Consider the following 25519-nt stretch of genomic DNA (forward strand, 5'->3'; position numbering starts at 1 on the left):
ATGCCCCGGTGTATCTGTCCGCGTGTAGCCGATGGCTCGTCATAAAACTCGTTTGCTTCTCCCTCGTTTCTCCGCGTGTCGACGCTCTGAGTCCACCAGCGGGGCATATTCAATCGAAAACGCGGGGACAAGCCAACCTCGGTTTCGCGTGTACCAAACGATGCATCCGGAATGCCCTTTGCCAGAGGCCTTTCGACAAGACAAATTTTTATTCAACGAAACGGACAGACATCGCAATATTTTCGGACATGTTACTTCGACACGATATATTAAGGCTCGTGGGACGCATGATATTCTTTACTATTTTGGTATTTCTGAAACGTTTTGTACATTGAATGAAAGTACCTATATTTAACGATAAGTTGAGCGTTAGTTGAGAATTCAAATTTTATTTATTTTTAATTCGAAATATGAGTTGGAGGGGATTGGCTGGATTGGAAGTTGCATCGGGGCGATGGAAACTGTGGCGTTGGCTGTAGTTTGGGTGTTCGCGATCCGCACCAGGAGTCAGACGCAGAGACACGGGACCGCTCGGCTTATCCGATATAATATACCGGACGAAGCGCAATAACTGATCTGGAAGTAAATCCCTTTTTTACAGTACGGTTCAACGGAGAGAAATGGAGTTTTCGGGGAGGGAAGCCGACCCCGGACGCGAGGCTTTTTTATTCCCCGACTCCCTCAGGAAAATAGTTTCGCCGCAACGTTGCTGCAGTCTCCGGGCAAACAGACTTATACTCAAAGAGCAACGTTACATCGTCCTGTCCGCGACTAAACGCGAGACTGTATGCAAACCTAACCCTTTCACTCACGACGATTCTAGTCATCCTCTATGGGAATAATCAACGACTTTACTCTTTTAACAATAAACCTACCACGACCGATCAAATGACCATTTTTAAAATTTCATTTAGAATATCTGACACACAGAATTATTTTAACTCCATTTAACTTCACGACTTTTCTTATAATGAATTTTACAATATTGACTTCTATTCTTATTGGTTGTTTCCTGAGAAAAACATGTACAACAAAATTTGGTGTCAAATTCTAATTAGCTTCCGATGTAAAAAGGAAATATATGTATAGCAAAGATGACAGGAGAAAATCTACAGTTTCCACTGTCTTAGAACAGTCTAACAACGCGTATTAAAAATAGTTAAACTTTAGACGCGTGCAGTTCCGAAACCACTAGTGTTTTATTAATTATTGAGCCATTGTTAGAAGCGGCAAGGCCTCCCCTTTAAAGTGGTTTTTGGTTTTTGTCGATCCGACTTTCCGTTTTCGAGATATCGCAATTTATGTAAAAGGTAATTTTTTAAATTCCGCTCTCCGCCTTAGGAAAGGCTATGAACGCGTATTAAAAATACTAAAACTTTGGACGCGTGCAGTTCCGAAACTACTAGTGTTTTATTAATTATTGAGCCATTGTTAGAAGCAGCAAGGCCTCCTCTTTAAAGTGGTTTTTGGTTTTTGTCGATCCGACTTTCCGTTTTCGAGATATCGCAATTTATGTAAAAGGTAATGTTTTAAATTCCGCTCTCCGCCTTAGGAAAGGCTATGAACGCGTATTAAAAATACTAAAACTTTAAACGCGTGCAGTTCCGAAACCACTAGTGTTTTATTAATTATTGAGACATTGTTAGAAGCGGCAAGGCCTCCCTTTTAAAGTGGTTTTTGGTTTTTGTCGATCCGACTTTCCGTTTTCGAGATATCGTAAGTTATGTAAAAGGGTATTTTTCTTAATTTGACTATCTCTGTCTCCGTCTGACGCGTCGCGTCGTACCTCCTTGTCGCGCGCGAGTCGAGACAGTCGCGTGACGCGGAAGCGTAGTATTTCCAAGAATTTACTACGCACTGTCTACTATCTACGCGCGCGGGGGATGAATGAACTCGCGCGAGCGCATCAAAAACGTAAACAAACTTCGGATGCTCATATCTCCGAAACTAGCCACCGCATCGACTTGAAATTAAAATCTTCATATCTCCGGAACTAATAAAGCTATCGACTCTCACAAACGCTCATTTTAAAGGGTATTTTATCCTCTACCTAATGACCATATAACCTACTATAATTTTTGCTATCTTCTATGTTTATTTTGACATTTACTTTGACGCTACATACCCAAGGAAATTTTAGCACTTCCTATTGATCATACAAGATTTAATACGATATAAATTGTTTATTTAACCAGTCAACTTTGTTTGATAACTATTCCGTCATGCGTAAAATTAGTTACTATTTGTTATTTAAATTGTAATTTTAACGAAAACTAAAATATATTCGGAAATTTAAATGTGTTTAGAATCTTTGGAGGTCAAAACGAAATAAAAGTTTATTAGCTTCATAAATTAATTTTCTGCCTCTCTGTGATGATTTTAACGTATATAAATTAGATTTTAAGTATCAAAATAATCTCCTCTCTAAAAGAAATGATGTTTTGCTCCAACATACGTCTTCTTTTATACGTGTATATTTTTCGTAGATTATCCAATGCCTTTTAGAGTATATGTACGTTCTTCTGAGCAAAAGTGTTAAGAGTTACGACGGCCTTCGGGCGTCTACCCGAGCATCAAAGGGGAACGCGTCGTCCATGAACGAAATTGAAATGGAGTCCGTAGGAAAGAGCATTCGTAAATAAAATTGACACGGGAGTCGGTGAACGGACGGAAGACCGTTGCATCTAGACCGGGATGTAATCAGGAAAATTTATGCACTTTGACGAGCTGGAAAGAACGAAGGGCGACGGGACGCCGGTCCTTGTACGAGTCGAGGATAAGTATTTGCACACTGTTAGAAACGCGGCGTAGGATCTTATCAGACGTAGCGGTGATTTTGCTCGTTTTCATTTCTTCTCTCGAGAAGACCGGCTGAGTAAATTGACTCGCAGACGTCTCGGTCGTTACGTTTATTAAATTGCGACGTCAAACGTTCCCCGAGTGTACAAGGAAATTACAAAGTGATCTTGTTACTTATGCCCGAGATTCCGTGACCGGAATCATCGTACGAGGAGTTGGCATTCGTTCGCGGCGCTCGCTGCGAAACAGCATTAAGCGCGAAACCGTTGAAAGGTTTCCACGTTCGCGAGGTGTTACACGATTTACGTATCGTTTGCCGGAAACTGAGCAACTTTTTACCCGGTGGTTACTATTTTGTTCAATCTCTGTGCCTTGATTTTTACGCAAACGTGAAACTTTCGAGCACGACTTTGTTGTTCCTCTGATACGCGGTCACCGTCTTACACGGTACAAAAACGAGCAAAATTATAGAATAGAATAGAAACGGAATAGCACAGAAGTTGAAGTTACACGTTTGCGCAAATCATCTCTCTAATAGCAAGTTAATCTTATTTGATCCTTAGTTTCCAATATTTGCTACATTACACATTCCACATAGTAGGAATATTTGGCCAAAACCTGAGTGGTCTAATTCGAGTACGTAGAATCATAGTACAAGCTTCAGGTGGCCGACGATCCGTAATTCACGTTGACCTGATTCCTTGAGGTCTGCTAATTTATGCTCTTATGTTACATTGAATGGCACGCTATTGATCTCGCCTTAATACACGCTGTTGTAGTATAAAAATGCACAGTATTCCAATTAAGAACTTCAATTTGATATTTTAAACTCTAAGAAAATTATTTATACAGTGCCTCCTTCTATACCAAATAATTTTCGTAAACACAATCTGTTCGTATCTTCGACTATGCCAAACAGTTGAACCGATAAAAAATGTGGTCTTTGGACGAAGTATTAAATTTGAAAATTCTTATCCGTATATTATACCATTGTACTCTCCGTACAAAGTAATTCGTATCTTTCATTCCACATCTTTCGTAACGAGAAATTTATATCTGATATTCTCTTTGGTCGGAAGGATTCCGAAACGCCTTGATGGTTCGAGAGGGGTGGTGGTTCCCCTTGAAGAACCGAAAAGTCAACGTAATTACGAAGTTGACGATTCACGGTTCCTTTCGCAGCTCGTCGTAGCTAATTTCGTCCCATCTCTCAAGACGACGTTTCCTTTTTATCCGCGTCCCGGAGCCGCCCCTTTTGGCAACAGTGGCAAAACGCGTAGGAGGGCTGTTTCGAGGGACGGGGGGAAGGCGGTTTCGTATCGCAGTCTATTATCGCCCGTAGCCGGGCGTGTGTTTCGCTGGCTGCTTCCGTCGAAGGGGAAAATGTTATTTGGATATCAAAGATGCGCCACGGGCAAAGCCCCGACAGAGCCATTGTGCGGGGGTTCCGGTTTATGAGCCTGCGAGGCTACGCCAGCGGTCCGGGGTCACTCTGTATATAAAATCTGGCGACGTGGAAGGGAATCTGGAGGACGATCGGGTGTTCGGTGCTTCTGTTTCGAAGGCCGACCACGAAGAGGGCACCAACCTGGCGGTTTCAGAGGTCCGCCGCGTCAAAGAGCGTCCATCGTTTATACTCCGTCGCCACGCGTTGGTGAGGGTGCTTCCGGCGTCCTTTGCGCTTAATATTCTCTCTCTTCTGGCACCGTGCGTCTGCATACTTGTGTTCACTGACCTCCGCGCGATAAGCGAGAGAATTTTATACGCGGAATTCTTATGCCTAGCGTCTACTTCAACATTTCACTGCTGCCTAACGTTAACTTTCTGCGCTAATTGTGTAGGATTTGCAGGAAACAATTTTCAACTTTTGATATACATACATTTCCTCACACTCTTCTTACAATATTTCTTCTACAACCGCTGTTCAATTTTGACTAAAATCCTTCGTCCAAACGATCATGCACGCATCCACTCGAAAACCTAAACCATTCATACATCTACGTTACCACTCGACCACAGTTCGTGCAACATATTTAAGAAATTATTCGTTCCCATTCGTTCACACACTTATTATATAATAATATACTAAAATAGCGGCACGTTAAAATGTTAGCTGTATTTCGGTGACACGGGCTCGCTACGAACTGGATGACACGACAGTCAACACGTTAAGGGAAGATCTCCGCGAGGTCGCCAAATCGAAAATTTTTTTTCGCCCGCGGGTCATCGAACCTCGTATTAATTGGTTCGAAAAACGTCCGGTTACATGGGGCGCTTGCCGGAATGTCCCGATGATTTTTCGACCTGCCAACCCCTTTCCACCACCCCCCCACTTCGGGTCACGAAATAAAATATCGTCAGTTTCATCATGGTCCCGCGTGAAATTGCCGATACCGAAAATATACTCTTCTCGTGTTCCCAGAGCGCGGACCGATTCATTGTTGCAATTAAACGGTGTTGTTTATCCGAACAAATGCTCGATGTCGATGCGTTCGAGCGACACGGCCGAAATTTTTAATGATTCTTCGCTGAAGTATTCCGACGGTATTCGTAAACATCGACGATTAACGTCGCCAAATAATTATGATGACGCTCGTTGAAATGGACCTTCGTGGACTGAAAATTGACGATCCTTGTTTAAAGAGGATATTCTCGTTTGACGCGTCATAGGATTCCTTTTTAACGATATTGATTAAAGTTGAAAATATTGTATCGAGATTTTAAGAAATAATGAAGTTACAAGGACATTGAATAGAGTAGGTGTACCATTTAATTCTATCGCTTGGATTTACACGTTAACTATTTGTCGTATAAAAAGATGTCGAGTAAAAAACAAGCTATATAGTGTGAAAAACCAACAATTATCGAGGTATTTTTTAATATCTGCCGGGATATTTTCCTGAATTTTTCTCCCAGGCGCCATAAACGAGAATTATATCCCGCTTTTCGACGTAAACTAAATTTTATTGCTATGCAGAGACCTGTCACATTCTGCGAAATTAATTTACAGAGCAACATCGTCAAAGTATCTACACGCGTTGGTAAAAACATTAAATTTGCGTATCAGGTACGGATTTTTTACACACAAAAGTTCCATCATTTGTCATTGAAGAATATTTCGGTAATTATTGGTCTCCGTCCAGAGACTTTTACTCCAAATTGAGAACTGTTTCGAGTCGTGGAACACATGCACCGTGGAAATTTTCATTTTGTTAGCGGATTGCACGTGCAATGTTGATTTTTATTCAATTCAACAAATATTATATTTGATGGGAAACAGTATTGGTCAGTAAGCAATAATATTTACCGATTTATAAAGCGAGGGGTGCATTTGAAAGTCTAATAGATAACGCTCGGCGCGATAAAATGGGTGAAAATATATTCGAAAAAAACGGGATTACATGAACTTCCCGTAAACAAAGATAGTCCTCTTAGTGGGATAGGAACAGCAGATAAAAAATGAGTTCAAAGTACAAATTATTATATTTAGTGAAAGTATAACGTGGCAGATCAACGTGATATCGCAAATGGATTTCCATTTAAGGGATGTACAACCCGAACAAACGATCCCTTCGCTATCTCCCTTGTTTCACCCGCGAATAGCATAAATAAATATAGAAAGCATTCGTAAAATGACGGCTCTTTTTTCGGCAGCCTGAACTAACTTCCTTAATGCTGTACACAGTGACCGCGCGATTTAGCTTTATTGATTGAAAGCGGATCGGCGTCCCTCCCTTTGAAGCGCGAGAACCGCTCAGGAACGCTTTTATCCGAATCAAAATTCGGGGTCTCCCGTTTATGGTACTGTTCAATAATCGTCCATGCATATTTCACCGCACGCGCCGGCAAATCTTTAAATGCACTGCATCGTCGAGCAAAACACTCGCGTGAGTTTAAAGCGGATTTGATACGAGCACTGTGGAATACATAGGCCGTGAACGGACCCGAGGGCTACGTTATTGGCTCTTCAAGTGCTCCCGTTATCGTGCCGCCGCCATTGTTGTTAATATGGACGCATAAATATCTTATGCTACCGGGGGAGAACTATCGGGTCATCCGGAAAATTCGTACCGTTTTTCGACATTCGACAACGTTTACATAATACGATGTTTAGAACGATACTATAGGGTCCTAATGACGTTCCTAAATTTTAATGAAATCCATTGACTATTGTAGAAGTTATGGTCATTTGAAAATTGGACCATTTTTATGGGGTTTTCCTATTTTACGGGGTTAAGGAACAACTTTTCGAATATTCTTAGAATTTCTACCATATTCTTCGTCAGAATACGCGTTGTTTGCGTTTTGAAACATTAAAATCCTCCAATTCGTTCAGAAATTATGATGTTTTAAACATACGCATGCAGAGTAATATTTCTGGCCATACATTGTATTTTCGGTAAGGAATTTTCTTCTCGAAAATGCGTAGGATTTTGGGAGTATGTGTATTCACCAGAAATGATTGTAATTGACCCCGGCAACTGAAAATAATTTTTTTAGAACAATTTAAAGCTTTTTAATTTTGTCGAAAAATTTGTCCACCTTTCTGAATTTTTTTCTCGAAAGTGCGAAAGATTTCGGAGGTATGTTTATTCACAAAAAATGGTTGTAATTAAGCCTCGCAACCAAAAATAATTTTTTTAGAACGATTTGAAGTTTTTTTTTAATTTCAGTGAAACATATCAATGGTATGGTCAGACATGAAATTTTCGGTAATTAATTTTTTTCTCGAAACTGCGTAGGATTTCGGGGGTATACCTATTTACCAAAAATGGTTGTAATTGACCCCTGCAACCGAAAATAATTTTTCCAGAACGATTTGAAATTTTTTAATTTTGTCGAAAAATTTGTCCACCTTTTAATTATACTCTAGGCGTATTCCCCTTTCTTTTTACAGAAATACCGTCTTAATAAATTACAAAACGAGGTTGGGAAACACTGTCCCGGTCAACGTGCCGGGCGTGTCGTTAAAAGCAAACGGCAAATTACATAAATCTGAAGTTTGAGCTGCGCTTGAGAGTTTTATTCCGCAGGCGGAAATAATTCCGACGCAGGCGGGGGCGATTTCGCATGCCGGCCACGCGCCCGCCTGTATCGCGTCTGTATCAATGCGAGAGGGGCAACCGAGCAGACGTATTTGCATTACATTATCGAAGTTAGCGTGAACGGTCGCGGAAGGGTCGCGAATCGCTGCGAAACGGAAATTATACAAGGGATCGAATTATTGGCCGCCTCTGCGACGAAGAATGTCCCCCCCACCGGATAATGCGAGCCTGCGAACTCATTTCCGGCGTCCGCCACGCATCGGATTACGCCAGTAACGAATGACGCGAAAACTTTCCTATTCGTTCTCGAACGGACAGCAATAGCGTTTCTCTGTCGGTCACCCGGGAATTGCGTTCGCGAATTTACATTAATTTCCCGGGCGCGCGTGCAAAAACGTACACGGTTCAACGCCGCCTCGTCTTGCGTATTTTACTAATTACCGAACACCCAAATTATAAACGAAATTCTATTTGGTCGTTCGCGAACGCACGTTTCGCGTGTATTTATCGTGCCAACAAAACGGAGAGCAACTGGTGTATTTTCTCGAAGAGCAAACGCGTTTTAATTGCGGTAAAAAAGTTCGATTTCCCTTAATTGTACGTTCAGCATTTTTCTAACATTTCGTTATTATATTTCTCAAACTTTCTAGATGATTTTACTATTATGGCTATCTGGTGGCGAATATAGGGAATGGAAAATTTGCCCAACTTTAGAGCCACTGAGAGATAAACATCCATAGATAGACGGTTTGAATATTGGACTATCAGCGACCTGTGTACTCATTTTTATTTTTCATTGACTTTGATGTCGGGCAATTTTCTCGTTCCCTATATTCGCTAACAGCCGTTGATAACGGCGTTGGTTCGTTACCGAAACATTGATTTAAAAACTTTGAATTCGGTCAGAGTCCAATTGCATTCGAGGCGAACTGTTTGCTGGGTCAGCCTTAGCGACGAATCCACCAGCAGTATTTGTTACCATTCATAACGTGAATGGAGGTTGAAAACACGATATTCTAACAAGATAACGCTTCGATGTTCCTACTACCATCGAGGGCTGATTTTGTTGCTACTGAACTTTCGAGAGTGACCATCGAGAGGCTCTGATTTTAATTCAATAGAGAACGTTTATAAAAAAAAACTGTTAGCTACGATTCGCGTCGACGAAGATAAATCACTGTTGGAAATTCTTAGCGAGGCGTACGAATTACAAGGGTTTGCCAGGGGTTAATTTCTCGTTTAATAACAAAGATCGGGTGTCGCGATTATTCCCGGTTTGGATGCAACGCCACGACCCGATCACGCCAATAAGCCACGTTCGAAGATATCGAACTGCTGGGAATTACCGTTTCAGATTGTATTTATATTCAGCCGGCGTCTGGCTGATAAAGCGTCGAGTGGAATATTCAATCAACCGTGGGGATACGGAGGACCAGCATCTCGACGGCAAGATGCTGCGCGACGAAGGGAAGAAGGTGACGGTAAAACGATCTCGAACAACCGTGGATCCTAAGCCTGTTGATCGACGCTGCTTGCGCATTCCTTACGGGGACCGAGGAATAATGTCACCAGACCGAAAGTAAACGATTCGTCTCTCTCCGTGTATTTACGATTGCGAAGGCGCACGATAGGTAATTAAACGGTACATCCGCCCCCTCTTAATTTGATCTTTATTTGAAAGTTCACGACATCGTGAGGACGATCGTATCGACGTGATCGAAATTTAGCTTTCGTACGTATAGTATTTTCGAGCGTTTTAGTAGGGATGGGACAGGGTTCCGAAACGTTCCTTCGAATTATCGATAGGAAACGTCGAGTGATTACCATTTTGATATAACTCAAGATCTAATCTCGTCTATCGAGAGAGCAATCGTCACCTACCTGAACATCCTTCGTGAACTGGTTGTTGCAGTAGATATGGATGGCCGAGAATTCTCTGACCTTGTCGAACTCGAACTTGATCTCGACCGGCTGTCCACGTGTATCGTTCCGCCAGCCGACCCAGCCCTGCATGCGATCGTTATCGTAATATCCCATTTTGAAGTTATCAGGACCTGTCCTGCCGTCTGTCAGCTGACCCAGGCCACGGCGCAGCTCACCGTCCCAGTGTCCGTCGTAGGTGGCGTCGAAGAATTCCCATCCATTACCCCTTTTATCACCCTGGGGCATCGAATAGGATACCACGCCGTCTGCGGTAAAAAGATCAAGGTGTGAAGTCCCCCGGCCCGCCTTTTAATGACTCGCGTAAAAGCCTCGCTTTGTCAGCGGACATTATTATGATTACGACGAGCTAGAATTTTCGACGTGGGCGTCAGAGAGGAATCGAATAACCTTAAAGTGGTATTTAATTAAGGAAGCATCCGGGGAAGGGAATTCGGTGATCTACAATGGGGTTTCGCTAATATCTTCTCCCGAATCCTTTTCATAAAGGAAAGCTCTGAATTATATTCTTATCTTTGTTGATACCGGTTGGAACTATTTTTAAAATGCAAACGACGTGAAAATATTGCTTTAGGAACGGTTTACGTAGAGAAAATACAGGGATTAAAAACACCCTTGGATTATTTATGGATTTGATACCTCGACGGGAGCCTCGAAACGTCTTTTCGTGAGTTTCGCGGGAATAATTAGTTACGGTTGCGTACGTTCCCGCGGCAAACCGAGCAACTTCAGTTCCCGGGATTCTTTGTATTTATGTTGCAACGCGTGCAACTAAGACGCGGCCGAAGCGTGTAACGCGGTGAGTAACTTTCCGTTTGGCTAAACGTTTAATTCGATGTTGCTTCGTCAAAGGAAGAAAGGGATAATTGTGCAAGCAAGATTCCGAAAAGCAAATTTGCGCACGCGGCAATGGCATAAGGGTTAATGGACAGTCCGGTGAGTATTCTAAGCGGCGGCAAGTTCTACTGAAAATTGGAGAGTGCAAACAGCTTACCGCTCCAGTAACATCCGTAGAGCTCGACCCGCATGCAAACCGTCCGCGTGTGATGGCTGTAGGGCAGAAAACGGATCTTGCTCGCCCACAGAGGCGGCTCCAGCTCGTGCTTGGACTCCAAATACGTGTTCGTGTTACCCTGTATTATCTGAAACAGCGGAAACGTTGGTTAAAGAGCGGGACAGTGTCCGGTCTTCGGTCTGTCCTTCGAGTTTTCCCGTTTCGCGATCGAGGAAACGTGGATTTCTTTCGCCCATTGTTCCAAGCACGCGAATGCTGAATTTATCACGCGATGGACCAACGTTCTATCGTCTATTTTGTCATTCCTGATTTTCATCTTATAAATTTTAATCACAGATCCTCTTTGAAACCGGAAAGTTTGTTATAGGTGACAACGAGCCTGCATGCGTTTCGAGGGTTAAACGAAACATCGGATCTTTAGGCAACTCTAATCCCCGCGATGCGATCGGAAGCGAAACGGGTGTGGTGGTATCGCACACAGACGCGAAAGAATCGGAAACACAAACAGAACTTCCCGGCTCCGAACGTTTCAACCCCATTCGACGCGTCGTCGACAGGAAAAAGTGTATATAATCATCGCGCGTCAAGGTCGCCCCTCCGACGCGCGCCACAATATTCTGTCAAAGCATCCCCCTCGTTCGATGACATTTATATCGCGCGTGGAAGATGCGTTTCTGCACTTGGCCACATACTGGAATACCATCGTCTGGCTCTGGACATCCCGTCACAGTACGGACGTCGCGTTCCATCGCGTCAGACGGGGGTGACTAAGGACTAATTTCATCCCACATTCCACCACGTTAGGTATGACGAGAGAACGAGATGGGACGGAAGGGACGAGCGAGCGTCAGAGAGGAACGATCACAGAGACGGGGACGGGGTCGAGGAAGAGACAGAGAGGAACAGCCCTCTCTCGCGATGGGGTTGAGTTAAACGTCCATCGCCCGCATTCTCTGATCCTCGTCAGAGAGACGACCATATTGCCGACATCCACCTCCTCCCCCTTCCGTTTCTCTCTATCGTCGCGGCGTGCACCAGGGCCGATGCAATATTGATTTCACGTTGTGGGTTTATGAATAAAATAAGCGGTTTATCTGACGTTGGCACAGGGACGTTGGACTGTGCGCAGAAAACTGAAGGTGGAAAAGGGGTGCACGGTCCCGTGAGATCACGCGAACTGGCGTTGCCTCGTGGCGAGCAGATAGCCAGACGCGTCGGGCTGGTGTACGTGCAACTATACGTACGGCTCTCGGTCTGGCACGATTGCGGGTACGCCTGTATACAACCCTGTTGTACGGATAAATCTACGCGGCTGTACGAGCCAGAAGTGTTCTTGTGTGGGGCGCAGCATGCAACACAGTTGCGTGACAGAGCATTTTGCGGCAGCCACGACACATTCTGCACACGTTTCCTACCCCCCCGTTGAACGTACATACACACGTTCCGTACCATCGGTCCTGGCTCCTATCTCTTTTTGGTACGACTAAGCATCGACTTCGACCACTGTTACCGCCTCTATTCCCAACGCGCCTCTCCATTCCTTTCTACCGCTACGCGGCAACCTTCTTTCTTTCGATTTGTTGCTCGGTTGCTGCTGTCCTTTCTTCCTAAATTATTGATTTCACACTGAAATTTTCGATACCCTCGCGATACGCTTTTTTTACAGAATCTTTGCCTGTCCCTTCGAACGTTCGTTTTCGCCAGAACTTCTAATACACGGGGATTTTCCAAACGATAAAATATTTTTAAAAAAGTATAAATATCTTTTCCTCGTGACTCTTAGATAATATACGAACGAAAGAGTCGAGGATATATTGCTTCGCAGGGGCGCGATACCCTTTTATTCCTTCCGTTTACGTCGTCCTAAAGCAGACGTGCTCGTTTTTCCGAAAATTCGGAATACGTGACGCGGCGGCGGTCTCACGTGTGGGATTTTTTTCCTATAAATATGTAATTAAGGTTTTCAATGTTTGAAGCCAACCCTTACGGTTTCTCCGCCCTAGCGGCGGTCCTGCCGGCTCGCAGGTCATCGTTTCCTTCGAGAAACTGCCACTTGGAAAGCACTCCCCAAGGTGAACCCTTACCTCTTGGTCGGCGTATACCTTACCGAACTCCGGCTGGCTACCCACCCCTCTGTCTGGGGTCGATTCTTTCTCATTTCGGGCACCCTGGGACCCGTGCCGGTAGCACGTTACGCCATCAACGCTGCCACACTTTGCACTGGCGTAGAAGCACGCGTTTGTTCCCCAGGAATTTAATGAGATTGCAACGCGCGCGCAGAATTTAATTTCTCCAAATGGCTCCCTTAAATCTATCGTGCGCGAGAAGACCTCCTCAAACCTGTACAAACACTATTTTCCTTCAATATTTAAAGTAGAATTACGCGATTACATTATTACTCGTATATTCCAGCGATTCCAATATAATTCATTTTCTTACCGCTCGACGACCATTAGAAAAAGTAAAAGGATCGTCGAACCAGGATTCGTACGCAGACATTTCAATTACTGAATGCTTAACCAGTCAGCTGTGTTTGACGATTATATCCGTCATACGTAAAATTAGTTACCATTTGCTATTTAAATTGTCATTTTAGCGAAAACTATGGTATATTCGTTAATTTCAATATGTTTAGAACCATGATCAGAAACCTCTTAGCCTTTTTCGAAACGAATTATTTTGTTCGAAATAAATGACGCCTTAAATTGTCTATCTACGTCGCGACGGTGTTTTCGTATTATTTAATTAAGTTGCTAGGGAATTTAATTATGAATACCTAAGGGGTTAATATTCTACAGTTTGTTCATGAACCTCTACGGTCCAGGGTACAGTCCTACGGTCCATATCGTAGACTTCCTTATTTAGGGGAACATCAAAGCCTCTATTCACTTGAGACGTATGAATATTCTAGTCACACGTCGAAGCAGTCGTGCTACAACTCATATCCTTTATTGTTAAGACCTCCCATATGTTCTAACCTCCATTATGCTTACAGTTAATTTAGTTCACCGTGCATTTTATTTGATTCTCGTTTCACGTTATATCATGCTACGCAAAGGTCATTCCATAAAAATACTGCGAGGACAGATATTAAAAAAAGAAATTTAACTGTTTCCGTCGATCCACGATTTAATGTTAACGCAGTTTCGGGTGCTCCGGGATATTGGAAGGTTTAAAAAATAAAAAAAGACTCCCCTGTGGGACGGAACATTCAAAGTAACCGCCGTGTACGTTCCGAAATTAAATTCAACGCGATATTACGTGCTGTCCTTTTATGAAAAAAAAACTGTGACCAAAAATTGAAAATTCGAAGCACTCCGACCCCGTTGGTATTTCGCGATAAATATGAAGCAAAGTAACGTTTTAACGAAACCTGACGCCACTGAGTAGACGAACGCCATTCTTTGGCGCACGAGCGTTCAGGGTGATGACTGCCGAGGGTGGATATTAGTTTTCATTACCCCCGGCTGTTAGACCTTCGAAACGCTAGATGACCTTGCAACTCTACCTGCTGGTGCATATGCACAGGGCGAGACTGTGCGTGCCATTCTAATGCAATTTCCTGCTACTTTTACTTTCCCCCTCGATGCACGAATGCGTGCGTGAGCACACGCCAGTGCATGCGCACAGGGGTCAAGTGTTAAGCGCTGAGCAATTATAGCTGATATCGATCTGCGTTATTGTTCCGGGTTTCCTCGGTACACGCTCGGAGTGTCCGTTCATGTAATTTGTGATTTTGTGACACCGGCCTCCCCTTTTCGACCGATAACCATTGTTCCTCGAAGCCTGTTTCCAGAAACTGCGAACAATCTGACGTTTCGATCGACTCTGCGCGACAGTTTCCACAATTACGGAAACTTTTTACCTACCCCTTGTACTGTGCAGTTGCTCCGGTTACACGAACTCGTAAACACATTAATCATACCCCCCCCCCCCCCTTACGCACGTATCCTTTTTTAAATGTATGCGCGAAACAAAGTTCTCTTTGGTTTAACTTTTGTTTTTATCTCGAAAGAAGGAAATACCAGGCCTGCCAGGAATGTTTATACTCACTTATTTCAATTGAATTACTGCTTGAGACGAAGGTTATATATCAAATGAAACGTTTTAATTCTCCAAAAACTTAACCTCGAATATTCGGTGTTTGTAAATTTCCCCAAAGTTTAATTCCGCGCTGGCGGAGCAGAGCGCGGAAGCAACGGAGCACAGAATAAGTCGGAGAGGTAAGAAAGATTTAAAATAAGCGCGACCATTACTGAAAAGCTGGGGAAATTGCGACAGGGAATGTAAGAAGGAAGCTGATCCCGTTAATAGGTCGTAGAGTAGGAACAATATGAACGTAGGTACCCGGTCGCCTTGTGTGCGCTTCATTCATCACGTAAATACTGTAAAATTACATTGCGGACTCGTTCCTGAGGCAGGATGGTACGGTTTTATTTTTGAATAGAGAAACGAAGCGGAAAGCTCGAGACCAATTGTTTCGCCTCGAAAGAGCTTTATTATTTTCTCTTGGAATCGCAATATCTCTTCTCCGCGCTTTGTTACGCGGTACGAGATGAAAGGTACATCTGTCATAATATCGTCATTGAAACATCATTTTTATGGTCGAAGGAAATTGAATGTAAATATTTCTCAATTGCCCCAAGACCCGCCGAGAACCACTAAGAATATCTTTTATTTTCGATTCGTTCGTCCCGATTCTACAGACGCATCGTCGGTCGGATATTGCCAATTTCAATATTATTCTCGCGAACGACCCACCGATACACGGGAATCGTTTAAAAGAGTTTCGAAGATAGAAATTATAAAATGTTTTTTCTTAGAAAACTTTTACTTTGAGCATTTTTAAAGGCGTAGAGACCTTTTAAGGAATCGATTATCCTAGAGTATGCTCGTCGAAAAATTTCGGCGTTCCAGCATTCTCCGCTTAAAATACGCGACTTTCAAGTAGCTATAACTTATGGCCCCGATCGTTTTTGCCTATCGAGGTGGCGTATAAAGGAAAATTATTGCATCGAGGCGTATATGTCGCGTTCGATAGCTCCATAGACGAGCGTTTCCGTGAACTGCTTCCCTAGCATGTTATTGGATTTTCGGTCCTCGATCGAACGACATTTTTAGGAGAACGTTTTACTTATTTGCTGAACTACATATCTACAGATTCACCTGATTACATTTTACATGGCTGCAAACATCGTATTCGCAGTAAATCGATGACGTTATCGTAAGTAAAGAAAATCCAATAATCTCCTACAAGTTCCTTGGATCTCATCGAGCACTAATAATTTAAAATTATTGGTGGCTCATTTTAATTTTGTTTCTTGGAAAGAAAATAGAACTTCTTAAGAATGCATTTCTTCTATTATAAATGTATATACAACGGATAATTTTACGTGCAAAAGGAAGCCAGAAATGTAGAGTAAAATTTATACGAATAATACTTCATTTTCAAGATAATTAGACACGAAAATTCGTCTGGTACGCGTGCGATCGAACAAGTTCATTTAGCGTGTCCGTCCATTACTGGCCATTTCTACTTGTGCATTGTCCAAGTCGTACTCTACTCCGCGCATTTATGACGAATTTTAAAAATTCATTTCCTCGAAAATGCAACATTATATGAGCAAATTTCATTCCGTATTTTCGACTTATCTCTGTGCGCAGAATCACTTTGTCCAGAGACACTTTACACAGTACGAAGGATAAAATCATATGGGATAAAAGTCTTGTTTGAAAGTGTAGATTAAAAGTTTCTCATATAAAAAAAAGTACCTTCATGGAATACATTCGCACCGAATAAATCCGTGAAAAATTTTATTTTATTCGGAAAAAAGTTTCCTTCCTACATGCGACTGTTCGAGTTTTCGAACCTGTAGCAATGCCATACTCAGACTTGAGCTTCAGAGTCTCTACACTTTGTAAGAATGGACTAATCATCCAAGTCACCCAAAGGGAAAATCTTTCCTCGTTTCTCGACGCTTATACAAGTTCCAAAATAGAAATTATAGTGTATTTAATCTTTCATAGCATTTCGAAAACGAAGCCCCGTTTCACTCGCGATTTTCCAACGGTATTAAATATGAAATACTTAAAATTTGTATGGACAAGGACGTGAAAGGACAGTTTGTCTTGCATCCGGGGCACGAATAGGGTCTTAAATCGAGGAACTACTGTATTTCCGCTCGGTGGATGGGATCTCGTTTCCGTCGAAGCGCGCCTCGTTCCGTCCGGGTCGTGGAAAACGATTATGGCTCCTGTTAGAATAACAATCGGCCGCGATAAAGCAACCTGACTACGTATTCCGTGACGCGGGCGAATTATCTCCTGCCGGACAACATTTCGCTAATGTCCCCTGCTTCCTGTGCGTGCAACATTATAACTAACATTACACGCCGGGCTGCAATATCGCGCCGCGCGACTACCCTTATTTTTTCCGAACCCCTCCGCACCGACATCGCCACGAAACGCTACCCTGCTGTACGGCCGTGTGTTTACGGTGCGTGATTTACGTGGAACCCGGCAGCGTCGGGATCCGACGGCCAGGAACCAACGCGTCGCGGCGCTCGCGTGTCCGACGCTCGAGCACGCATTCGTCTCCTCACGCACCCGCCCTTCTGCGCTTATCCCCTTCCGTAATTATCGTATTTCCACACGGAATTCCCGCGTCACGGCCGAACTCGGGTAGAAAACCTGACAGTTCAGGGCTGGTCGCTCACGTGACACGATAATGACGAATTCAACGCGGCCTCCGCGAACGCGCGTGTCGGAAAAGAGTCGAAATTAAATTGGAAGGAATGTGCCTAACGTGGCCCAGAAAATATTAAATCGCCTCAAAGTAAATACGAATTACATAACACGACTATACAGCTTATGAATTTCTCGCTAAAACTAAATTTTCAGAGTCCTATTCGACTCGCGGTCTTCGAATTATCGTAGACTCATCTCCTAAAATTTTTTTTAGTTCGTAGGTATTGTTCTTAAGATTATCGGTTAATTTTCATCTCGTAATATCGTCGACGATTCCGGTATAAATTGTGGAGAGGAAGTGGATGGCCACGGAGTTCCGTGATTAACCGACGATTTCGAAATTCGGCGCGCGGAGTTTGTCACGGCGAAATCGCTGGGCAAAAACACCACCGGACGGAACGGGTATGGGACAGAGAGAAACATGATTAAGAGCCGTTTTAAAATTGCCGCTGTACACGAATACGAGCCGCCTCCTTTGACTATGAAACCGGGTCACTCTGATTAATTGAACTTTTTGCGGAAAACCGGCCTTCCTAGGAGAAGATCCGTCCTTTGCTCTCGTTTCATTAAAATACGGGTAATTAATGTCGCTATGGGTTTCGCCGGAACGGTGATTACAAAGTAACATCGTTCTCAAGAGGCAGCTATACCGGGAATTATTATCATCATCGTCATCGTCCTTCTTTCTCTTGCTGTTGCAAGTGAGATTGCGAACGCGGAGAACTCTAGTTGAGTCGTATCTCCTGATTATGTGGTGTATTTGAAGTATTATAGGGTTTTGTTGGAAACTGACAGTAGGTTGATCGTGACTTTGTTTTGCTTCCATGATATCTCAGTTCCGTCGAGTCTATTGGCTATCATTGCTTTATATCATTTTATTTTTAATATTATTAGTTGGATTTGAGATGCAGAGACAATGATTTTTGCAATCTTATGAATGAAATCGGTCCAGCATATCTTCGACGCGTATTTACACCTGTAATTCGTGGAGAAGGATGGATAATTTGAGTATGAGCTGGCAAAGTATCCAGAAATAGGAACGTCGCACGGTTTCCGTATCGTTTCGTTGCATATCCGTAGCAGCGTGACGTGTTTTGCCCCGAGGTCCCGTTATTAAAAGGTGCAATCTCATTTTAACGGCTTAGGCTGCGCTAAATAAAATAACGAGTCAAAAGATAGACGCAAAAAAGAAGACGGGAAATGGAACGGGAAGTACGTCAGTGCTCATTAAAAACTACCGTGATGGAGGAAAGGTAAAAAGTAGAACGATTCCGGGGCTTCGTGTTCGGCATCGTTGGTACCTCTATTTTTCCATACATTTTTCTTCGAACAAAAAACAAAGAAGACAAAAAATAAGAAACGACGTAAACGGACAACCGTCGTACGATAATTAGAACGTGCTTGCGAGTGTACGAAAGCACGCTAATGATTCAACGTACGAGCGTTTCGTTTTGCAAAAATAATTCTTAGGATTTCTCGAAGACAGGTTCACGATCGAGTCGGATAAAGATCAATTTTGCCTCGAATCGGCTGCCATAACTGGCGTGAAAGACGCTTGAAATTTTTAAGGGATATTTTATCGTGAAAAATAGGTAATTCTGTATTTTTGAAATTTTGAAAAAACCAGAGATACATGTTACATTCCCAAAGTTACGCACTATGAAAACAGGATAGAAGCGTATTATCGCGGGATCCGAGTACGCGATACCGACAATCTCGGTTTAGTAGAACAGAATGAAGAAGACCCTGAATTTGTGGGAGTTAAATAACCCCAAGTTTGTGGGATACGCAAAGGTTGAACTCATTCAGGAAAGTCTAGGGTGTTCTAGTTGCCGTCGAGAGTCTGAGGGCTCCTAGGAGTTTCGAGGGCTTCTGAGAGTCTAGGATCCTCGAGAGACCCCATATTTCCCAAGAATCTTTCGGATCTTCAAAGATCTCAGCAGCATACCTGACCCGTGGAACCCACTGGGCACCCAGGATCTCTAGAATCACACGAACTCCTCCAGAATGTCTAAGGATCGCGGGGAATCTCGAGACTCCTCGAATACCTTGGGCTTCGCAGGACCACACAGAACTTCAGAGATGGTCGAAACTATGGACGCTGTCGGTACTCGCGTCCCACAAGGCCAGGATTGGTTAAATCGTTTTCTACGGGACCAACTCGTAATTAGTTTGTACCCGAGTCCACGCGTTCGAAATCTCTTATGTTGCACCGGCGCTGGGATCTTCTCTATCGAATTCCAAGAGTTGCCGGACTCAAAGGATTTGCGATAAATGCCCCGCAGGTTACGCGCAACAAGCTGATAGAATATGGAAGTACAAAAGTTTTCGATTTTGAATATCGCTCGTTTCGTTGCTTCGTCTTGGTTTCTAACATTATTAACCCTTGAAAGTTTATGTAATCCTCCGGTAGTTCATTATATTTTAGATGCTTTAAAGGAAAGCTGATTTACCAATTTGGTAAAAATCAACATTAAGTAAAATAATTGAGTTGAGATTGAGAGTCCACTTAAGGGTTAAATTACAAACAGAACTGCACAGAATGTATCAAAATATTTTATTTAACAGAAACCTTGTCTCCTTAAGTGTATAATTCTAAACCGCGGAAAGTTACGAGATGACCTAATAATTCGCGGATTGTAAAGACCAGCTAAGCTCGTAAAAAAAAGTACGAGGCCGTATCCCGCGAGCACGAAGAAAAGAACAATCCCATTTTCCGCGAACGGGATCGTCATTCCGGCGCGTACCGTCCGAATAAAATCTTTTCGAGCAAACAAGCAGCCGGCAGTAAAACAGCGAATGCGTCTTCAAGTTCGGGCTAACCCCTCCCGGGAACGAGCGAGAGGGCCATTTCCTGCAGACTGCGGTCTGCAAATTGCACGGTGTTTCCCGGGGAACTTACATCGCGGCCCGGAAAATCTCGTTTCGTTCGTCCGCGGTGCGTCGATGGAATCTAGGAAAGCAGAAATCATCCGGAACACCGGTTAATTGCGACCGTTCGTTATTAAACTCGAACCACCGAGAAAAACGAGTCTCCTTCTTGTACTCGCGAACAAGAGAGCACGCGACGAGGAACGAGGAAGGAGAAGCTTGTTGGCGCCTCGAGCCTTAATTACCTCTGGCGGTCTTTTGAAGCTGCGCCACCGCCACCTTTGGTCCCGTGACAATTATTATTACGCGGCGCAAAACTCGTGCAACTCGCAGACGAGCGTAACCGCGAACACACGTACGCTAGAAAATATTCCCAGCGCCTGTTTCCGCGATGCGCGTGCCCCGAAACGCGGATGTCGCTCGCGTGTTCCTGGAAACTTAAGGCTTCCGGCCGTGGTCGGCGTACAGGACGTTCGAGAGCGCCCTTTTCCACGTTTCCTTGGATAATTTCGTGAGAAAAAGAGGTGAAAAAGGTCCAAGAAATTCTGGCGGAGCTTTGAAGGGAAGTTTGCCCCCGAAAAAAGGGGAGAAATTCGTCTTCCTTTGGTGGAACCGCGAATGATCGCGCGGCAGAGTAATTAAGAAATCTTCTCCACCGCAGGATGGAACCGCGATGGGTGCGCGAGATTAAAATCCACGCGTCTCGTTCGTTGCGTTCTGTCCCCGAAAAGAGGAAGGAATATTTGGGATTCCGGTTTGCTTGAGATAGATACGAAATTATATGGTTATTCTACGTAAGAAAATAATCGAGATACTGTGTCGAGACGAAAGGTTTGATAATCTCGTTCCTACAGACTTTCCTGGGTCTGTGGGAAGGGGATTGTACTCTTACTGATCAGACACGATTAAAAATTTTAATAGAGGATTCTAGAAGCCAAAATAAGATGAAGATCAAGAATACCAATTTGATGATGGAGGTTTCGTTAAAAAGTTATTAACGATTAAATTCAAAAATTTCAAATCGTTCTGGAAAAATTATTTTCGGTTGCGGGGGTCAATTACAATCATTTTTGGTGAATAGACATACCCCCGAAATCTTGCGCATTTTCGAGAAAAAAATTCAGTACGGGCGAAACTTTAAACGTTAATAACTTTTTAACGAAGCCTCCATCAACAAATTGGTATTCTTGATTTTCGTCTTATTTTGGTCTCTAGAATCCCCTATTAAAATGTTTCCCAGGGGTGGCAGAACACCCTGTATATACGACATTTTAACAAAAATAATAAAAATGAATAAAATTGATGAATGAATAAATGAATACAAAATTATTTTCGTTAAAATGTATGTGTGATCAGGTTTGCTCCTCACTGTATATTCGCGATCGAGTATGACTAGTTTGACGCGTCTGCCCCTTATTCGGTATTTCTACTTGCACCGAGCGATTCTAAACCATAACGTTCGTACGGATAAATTTATTTCATTTCTAAAAATTAATTCGAAGTAGTAACTCTTAAATCCGCGTACACGTGTATCAAGACGCGAATGCGAGCCGCGTAGAAAACGACGTCCATGCGTTCGATCGCGATCGTGCTTCTCGATTTTGATGTTCGACCCGTTGTAATTGTTCAATTTACAAGCGGGACGAGCGGCCGCTAACGAGTCAAAGAAGAAGCTCCGACGTAGACCGATAATTGGGACAGGTTGATCGCGAATTAGTGAATAATCATGAGGATGGAAGTTGGTCTTTGCATGAAATCATAAGGTTGGACGCGTGACGAAGGCGTCGTCGTCTCGAGAAGCCGAAGTTGTACAGTCCCCCGGTGCATTAGCGCCGGCGCGAGTGGTCCATCAATATTAATAAGGCAGTAACTGGACAGCGGATGTATAGAGACGGTCGATCGGATAACCCATTTATTAAAAAAGAAACCTGGCTCCGTTGCTTCTCCAATGAGAGTGGATTTGGAGTTTTATTTTCTACCGGAGTTACGAGCCGGATCTTTTCCACGACGTAAAAGTTTGACGGTCGCGCTGGCCGCTTCGCCGTCGGGGAATTTGCATTTAACGATGATATCTGCCGACGTGTAATTCGAGCAAAAATATTTTACAAAACCGCTCGAATACTAGTTACGCCGGCTATCGCGACTATCTTTAAACTTTGTTGCATTTTATTTGCCGCGCAACTTAAGAGGCGTAGGACTTCATCACTTCGGAATTTACTTTATCGCGGACGTCGTAAACCTGGACGAGTACCTTGCGCGTGTTTAGGCTCGATCATCGGTCGCGTGACCGCTGTCACTTCCGGCAGTTTCATTACGGAGTTCGGTTGATTTCGTCTAGACTATTAAACTAATCCCAACAAAGTTTTTGCTCCGAAGTTTTATGCTCCTTTGGTGTCAACGACGTGTCGTGGCTAACGATCCGAAAGTCGTCGCTGCATTTGCATAACGCGAACATGAATTTTCAATGGGCCGTGCCTCGAGGCGCGCAGACGGGAGATTGTATCATTGTCGAAATTAGGCGTAACACGAAATCACGAAGTAGAACACGCGACATTGGCGAGCTTAGGGTCGTGGAGGAGACCGCAGTCCCTTGGCACGTTGATCCTAGCGCACTTGGTCCATCAATATTAATAAGGTCCTGACCGGACAGCACGGACGTGAAGACGTCCGATCGGATGGCCAATTTGCCCGACGGCTGGTCGAGTTTCTTTTTTTTTCGTTACGCCTTTCGGGACGAATCGTCTGCTAGTCGGATCGTAAAGCGAGCCAGGATCGTTCGCGCATTAATGACCGCCGCGTCACCGGAGAATCGCACCCGAGGGTACCACGGCTGGTCGAGGCTTAAAGTGTCGTAATAGCAACACCGACCGACTCCATAAACACTGCTCGACGTAAGGTACGATAACTTCAGCAAAAACGTGCCGTGTCGCTCTCGGCTAGCTTCTTACGAGTCTCTTAGTGAGTACTAAGTACAGGGCTATATATCGATTCCACCTTCGACCGGCACTTGTTACAACAGCCTCGGTATCTATCGTTATATTCGCTCTTTCGATAGTTTGTTAAGTCCCTTAAACCCTTGACGTACGATTTAATGTGATTTTTCAAACGTATACTATTCAATTTCATTTAAATTTGTTCGTACAAGGAATGGCCACGAAAGAGGATAGATTTGTTTTATGAATGTGTTGATTTTAATATGTAAGATTTGATGACGAGTGAATAGCCTCATGATTGTGAAACTTAACATTAAGAACTTGCAACGAGTTAGATTCGTTATTGTACGGCAAGGGATTAATTGGATGGCTAATGTATTTTGAGACTTGTTCGGGGAATACACGGTCCATTTAGGGGATACGATCCCTGCCAATATGGGCAATATTTCATGACGATGGGGATCTATGCAACAAAAAATAATCGACGTTTAAAGGTGAGATACTTGTTATCGGTTCTCTTTATTTTTTAATTTAGTTAGATATAATTTATATATCTAACTCTAGATATAGTTTATACGGTACAGATTGTTTCGATTCAACGGTGACAACCTAGCATGGGTGGTGAGCCGATTGGCAAATCGTCGCTCGTTGTCCTTCATGGGTCAGTCCTTCCCAAAGGCGAATTCACGCCCACCTAGTCGCGTGCGGGGGTGGTCGACCGCGAGTTCGAGGGTGTAAATGGTCAGGCTCCAGGTACTACTGGACAATGGTCTAATTAAAGGTGAGCGGCGCATAATTTACGACACGTCAATTCCTATCGACGGGCGAGGCAGTAAGACGTTAAACGTGTGCAGAAATTTTACTCCGACAAAGCAACTTCTATAACGTAATTCAATTGTATTCTCAGCGTAATATTTGTATGATTTTTTTTAATAAGAATACCCCGTTATTACGGTTTTATAATTACGAAACAAGAATAAATCAGCTTTTTGTAATTCTTCCTTACTCTAGCGGATACAATTTATCCTTCCTTGGCAGAATATCATTTCTTAACACAATTTCAAATATGGTATGCTTTTCATTATTTTAACAGCGACATATAAAAATTGAAAATTTTAGAGTGGTTTTATAGTTGTGACACTGTGTATATCTACCAATAAACATGTGAGGGATTAATGAACGTTTCTTATATCGTTTGAAATCTACCCGAAAAGCTACGAGACCGCTGCTCGAAAATTCGAAAGACGAACAACGCGAAGTTAGGATCGAGGAGCCTGTCGCTTTGCTGAGGTGGATTCGCGAAATTCACGAGCGGAAAGCTTAAAGGGTTCGTCTGCCTTGGAGATCGACAAAGTGACGTGCACCGCCGGTACGAAATTAGCTTACGGATTCGCGATAAGCGGCTTACGCTTCGAGCGGGATAATCCCGCTCGGGCGATCTTCGATTCTTGATCGTCGAGCAGAACGCTTTGAGCCACGCGCGACCGCTTACACGCTCCGCGGGCGTCGTCGCGAGTTCTGCGCCTCGAGAGCCCACCACCAGGAATAACAGTCTCGCCGCCTTAATCGGGATGGAATTATTATTCCAGGCCAATGACCAGCCAGCGGCCAATTTGAAATCAGTTTCGACTATTCCGGGGCGGCAGCTGCACGCGCGTCGATCGCAGACCGGGAGCAGATGCGCGAATCGCCGACGATAATATTCATAAATCACGATATCTCGAGCCGTCTTTTTTTTTTTATCAACGACGACCCGCGTGCACTTTCGATCGCAACCGCGTTTCGAGTTCTACGAAACGATGACTACGAACGTCGGTTTTAGAATCTCGTCACACGGCCCGCTCCGCGTCAGGGATTTTGTCGAAATTTAAATACGACTATCCTTTCGATTCACGGAGCCGAAAAACTAACTCCCAAAAGAGTTTGGTAAGCACGTAACAGCGATAAACTCGAAAGTCATCCGATGTAGCGGCAGTCTTCAAAACTCTCTCCGACGAAATTTAAGGGACGTTCCTTTTTACGACACATTTTTCTTTGCAAGCATGGTTTCCAGATATAGCGACTTTACAACTTTATCGCCTACGTCTGAACCGACGGGGTAACCTCCGGAAAAATGTATTCCCGCCCACGCATTCACCGACTGTCGGGAGGAGGATCTCGCGCCTCTA

At 43.6% G+C, this 25519-nt stretch overlaps 1 protein-coding gene across 3 annotated transcripts in view; it reads right to left on the reverse strand.

Annotated features, from left to right (window-relative positions):
• LOC143342399 (discoidin domain-containing receptor 2) overlaps positions 1–25519 on the reverse strand; it is a 192359-nt gene that overhangs the window by 43282 nt on the left and 123558 nt on the right. For all 3 annotated transcript variants that reach the window (XM_076766227.1, XM_076766225.1, XM_076766226.1), the window contains exons 6-7: positions 10780–10927; positions 9726–10033 (exon numbers count right to left, since the gene is read on the reverse strand). In XM_076766227.1, coding sequence (XP_076622342.1) covers positions 9726–10033; positions 10780–10927 — 456 coding nt within the window. The remainder of the gene's footprint in view (positions 1–9725; positions 10034–10779; positions 10928–25519) is intronic.

The sequence above is a fragment of the Colletes latitarsis genome, chromosome 6 (genome assembly GCF_051014445.1).
Source record: "Colletes latitarsis isolate SP2378_abdomen chromosome 6, iyColLati1, whole genome shotgun sequence".
Classification (NCBI taxonomy): Eukaryota; Metazoa; Arthropoda; class Insecta; order Hymenoptera; family Colletidae; genus Colletes; species Colletes latitarsis.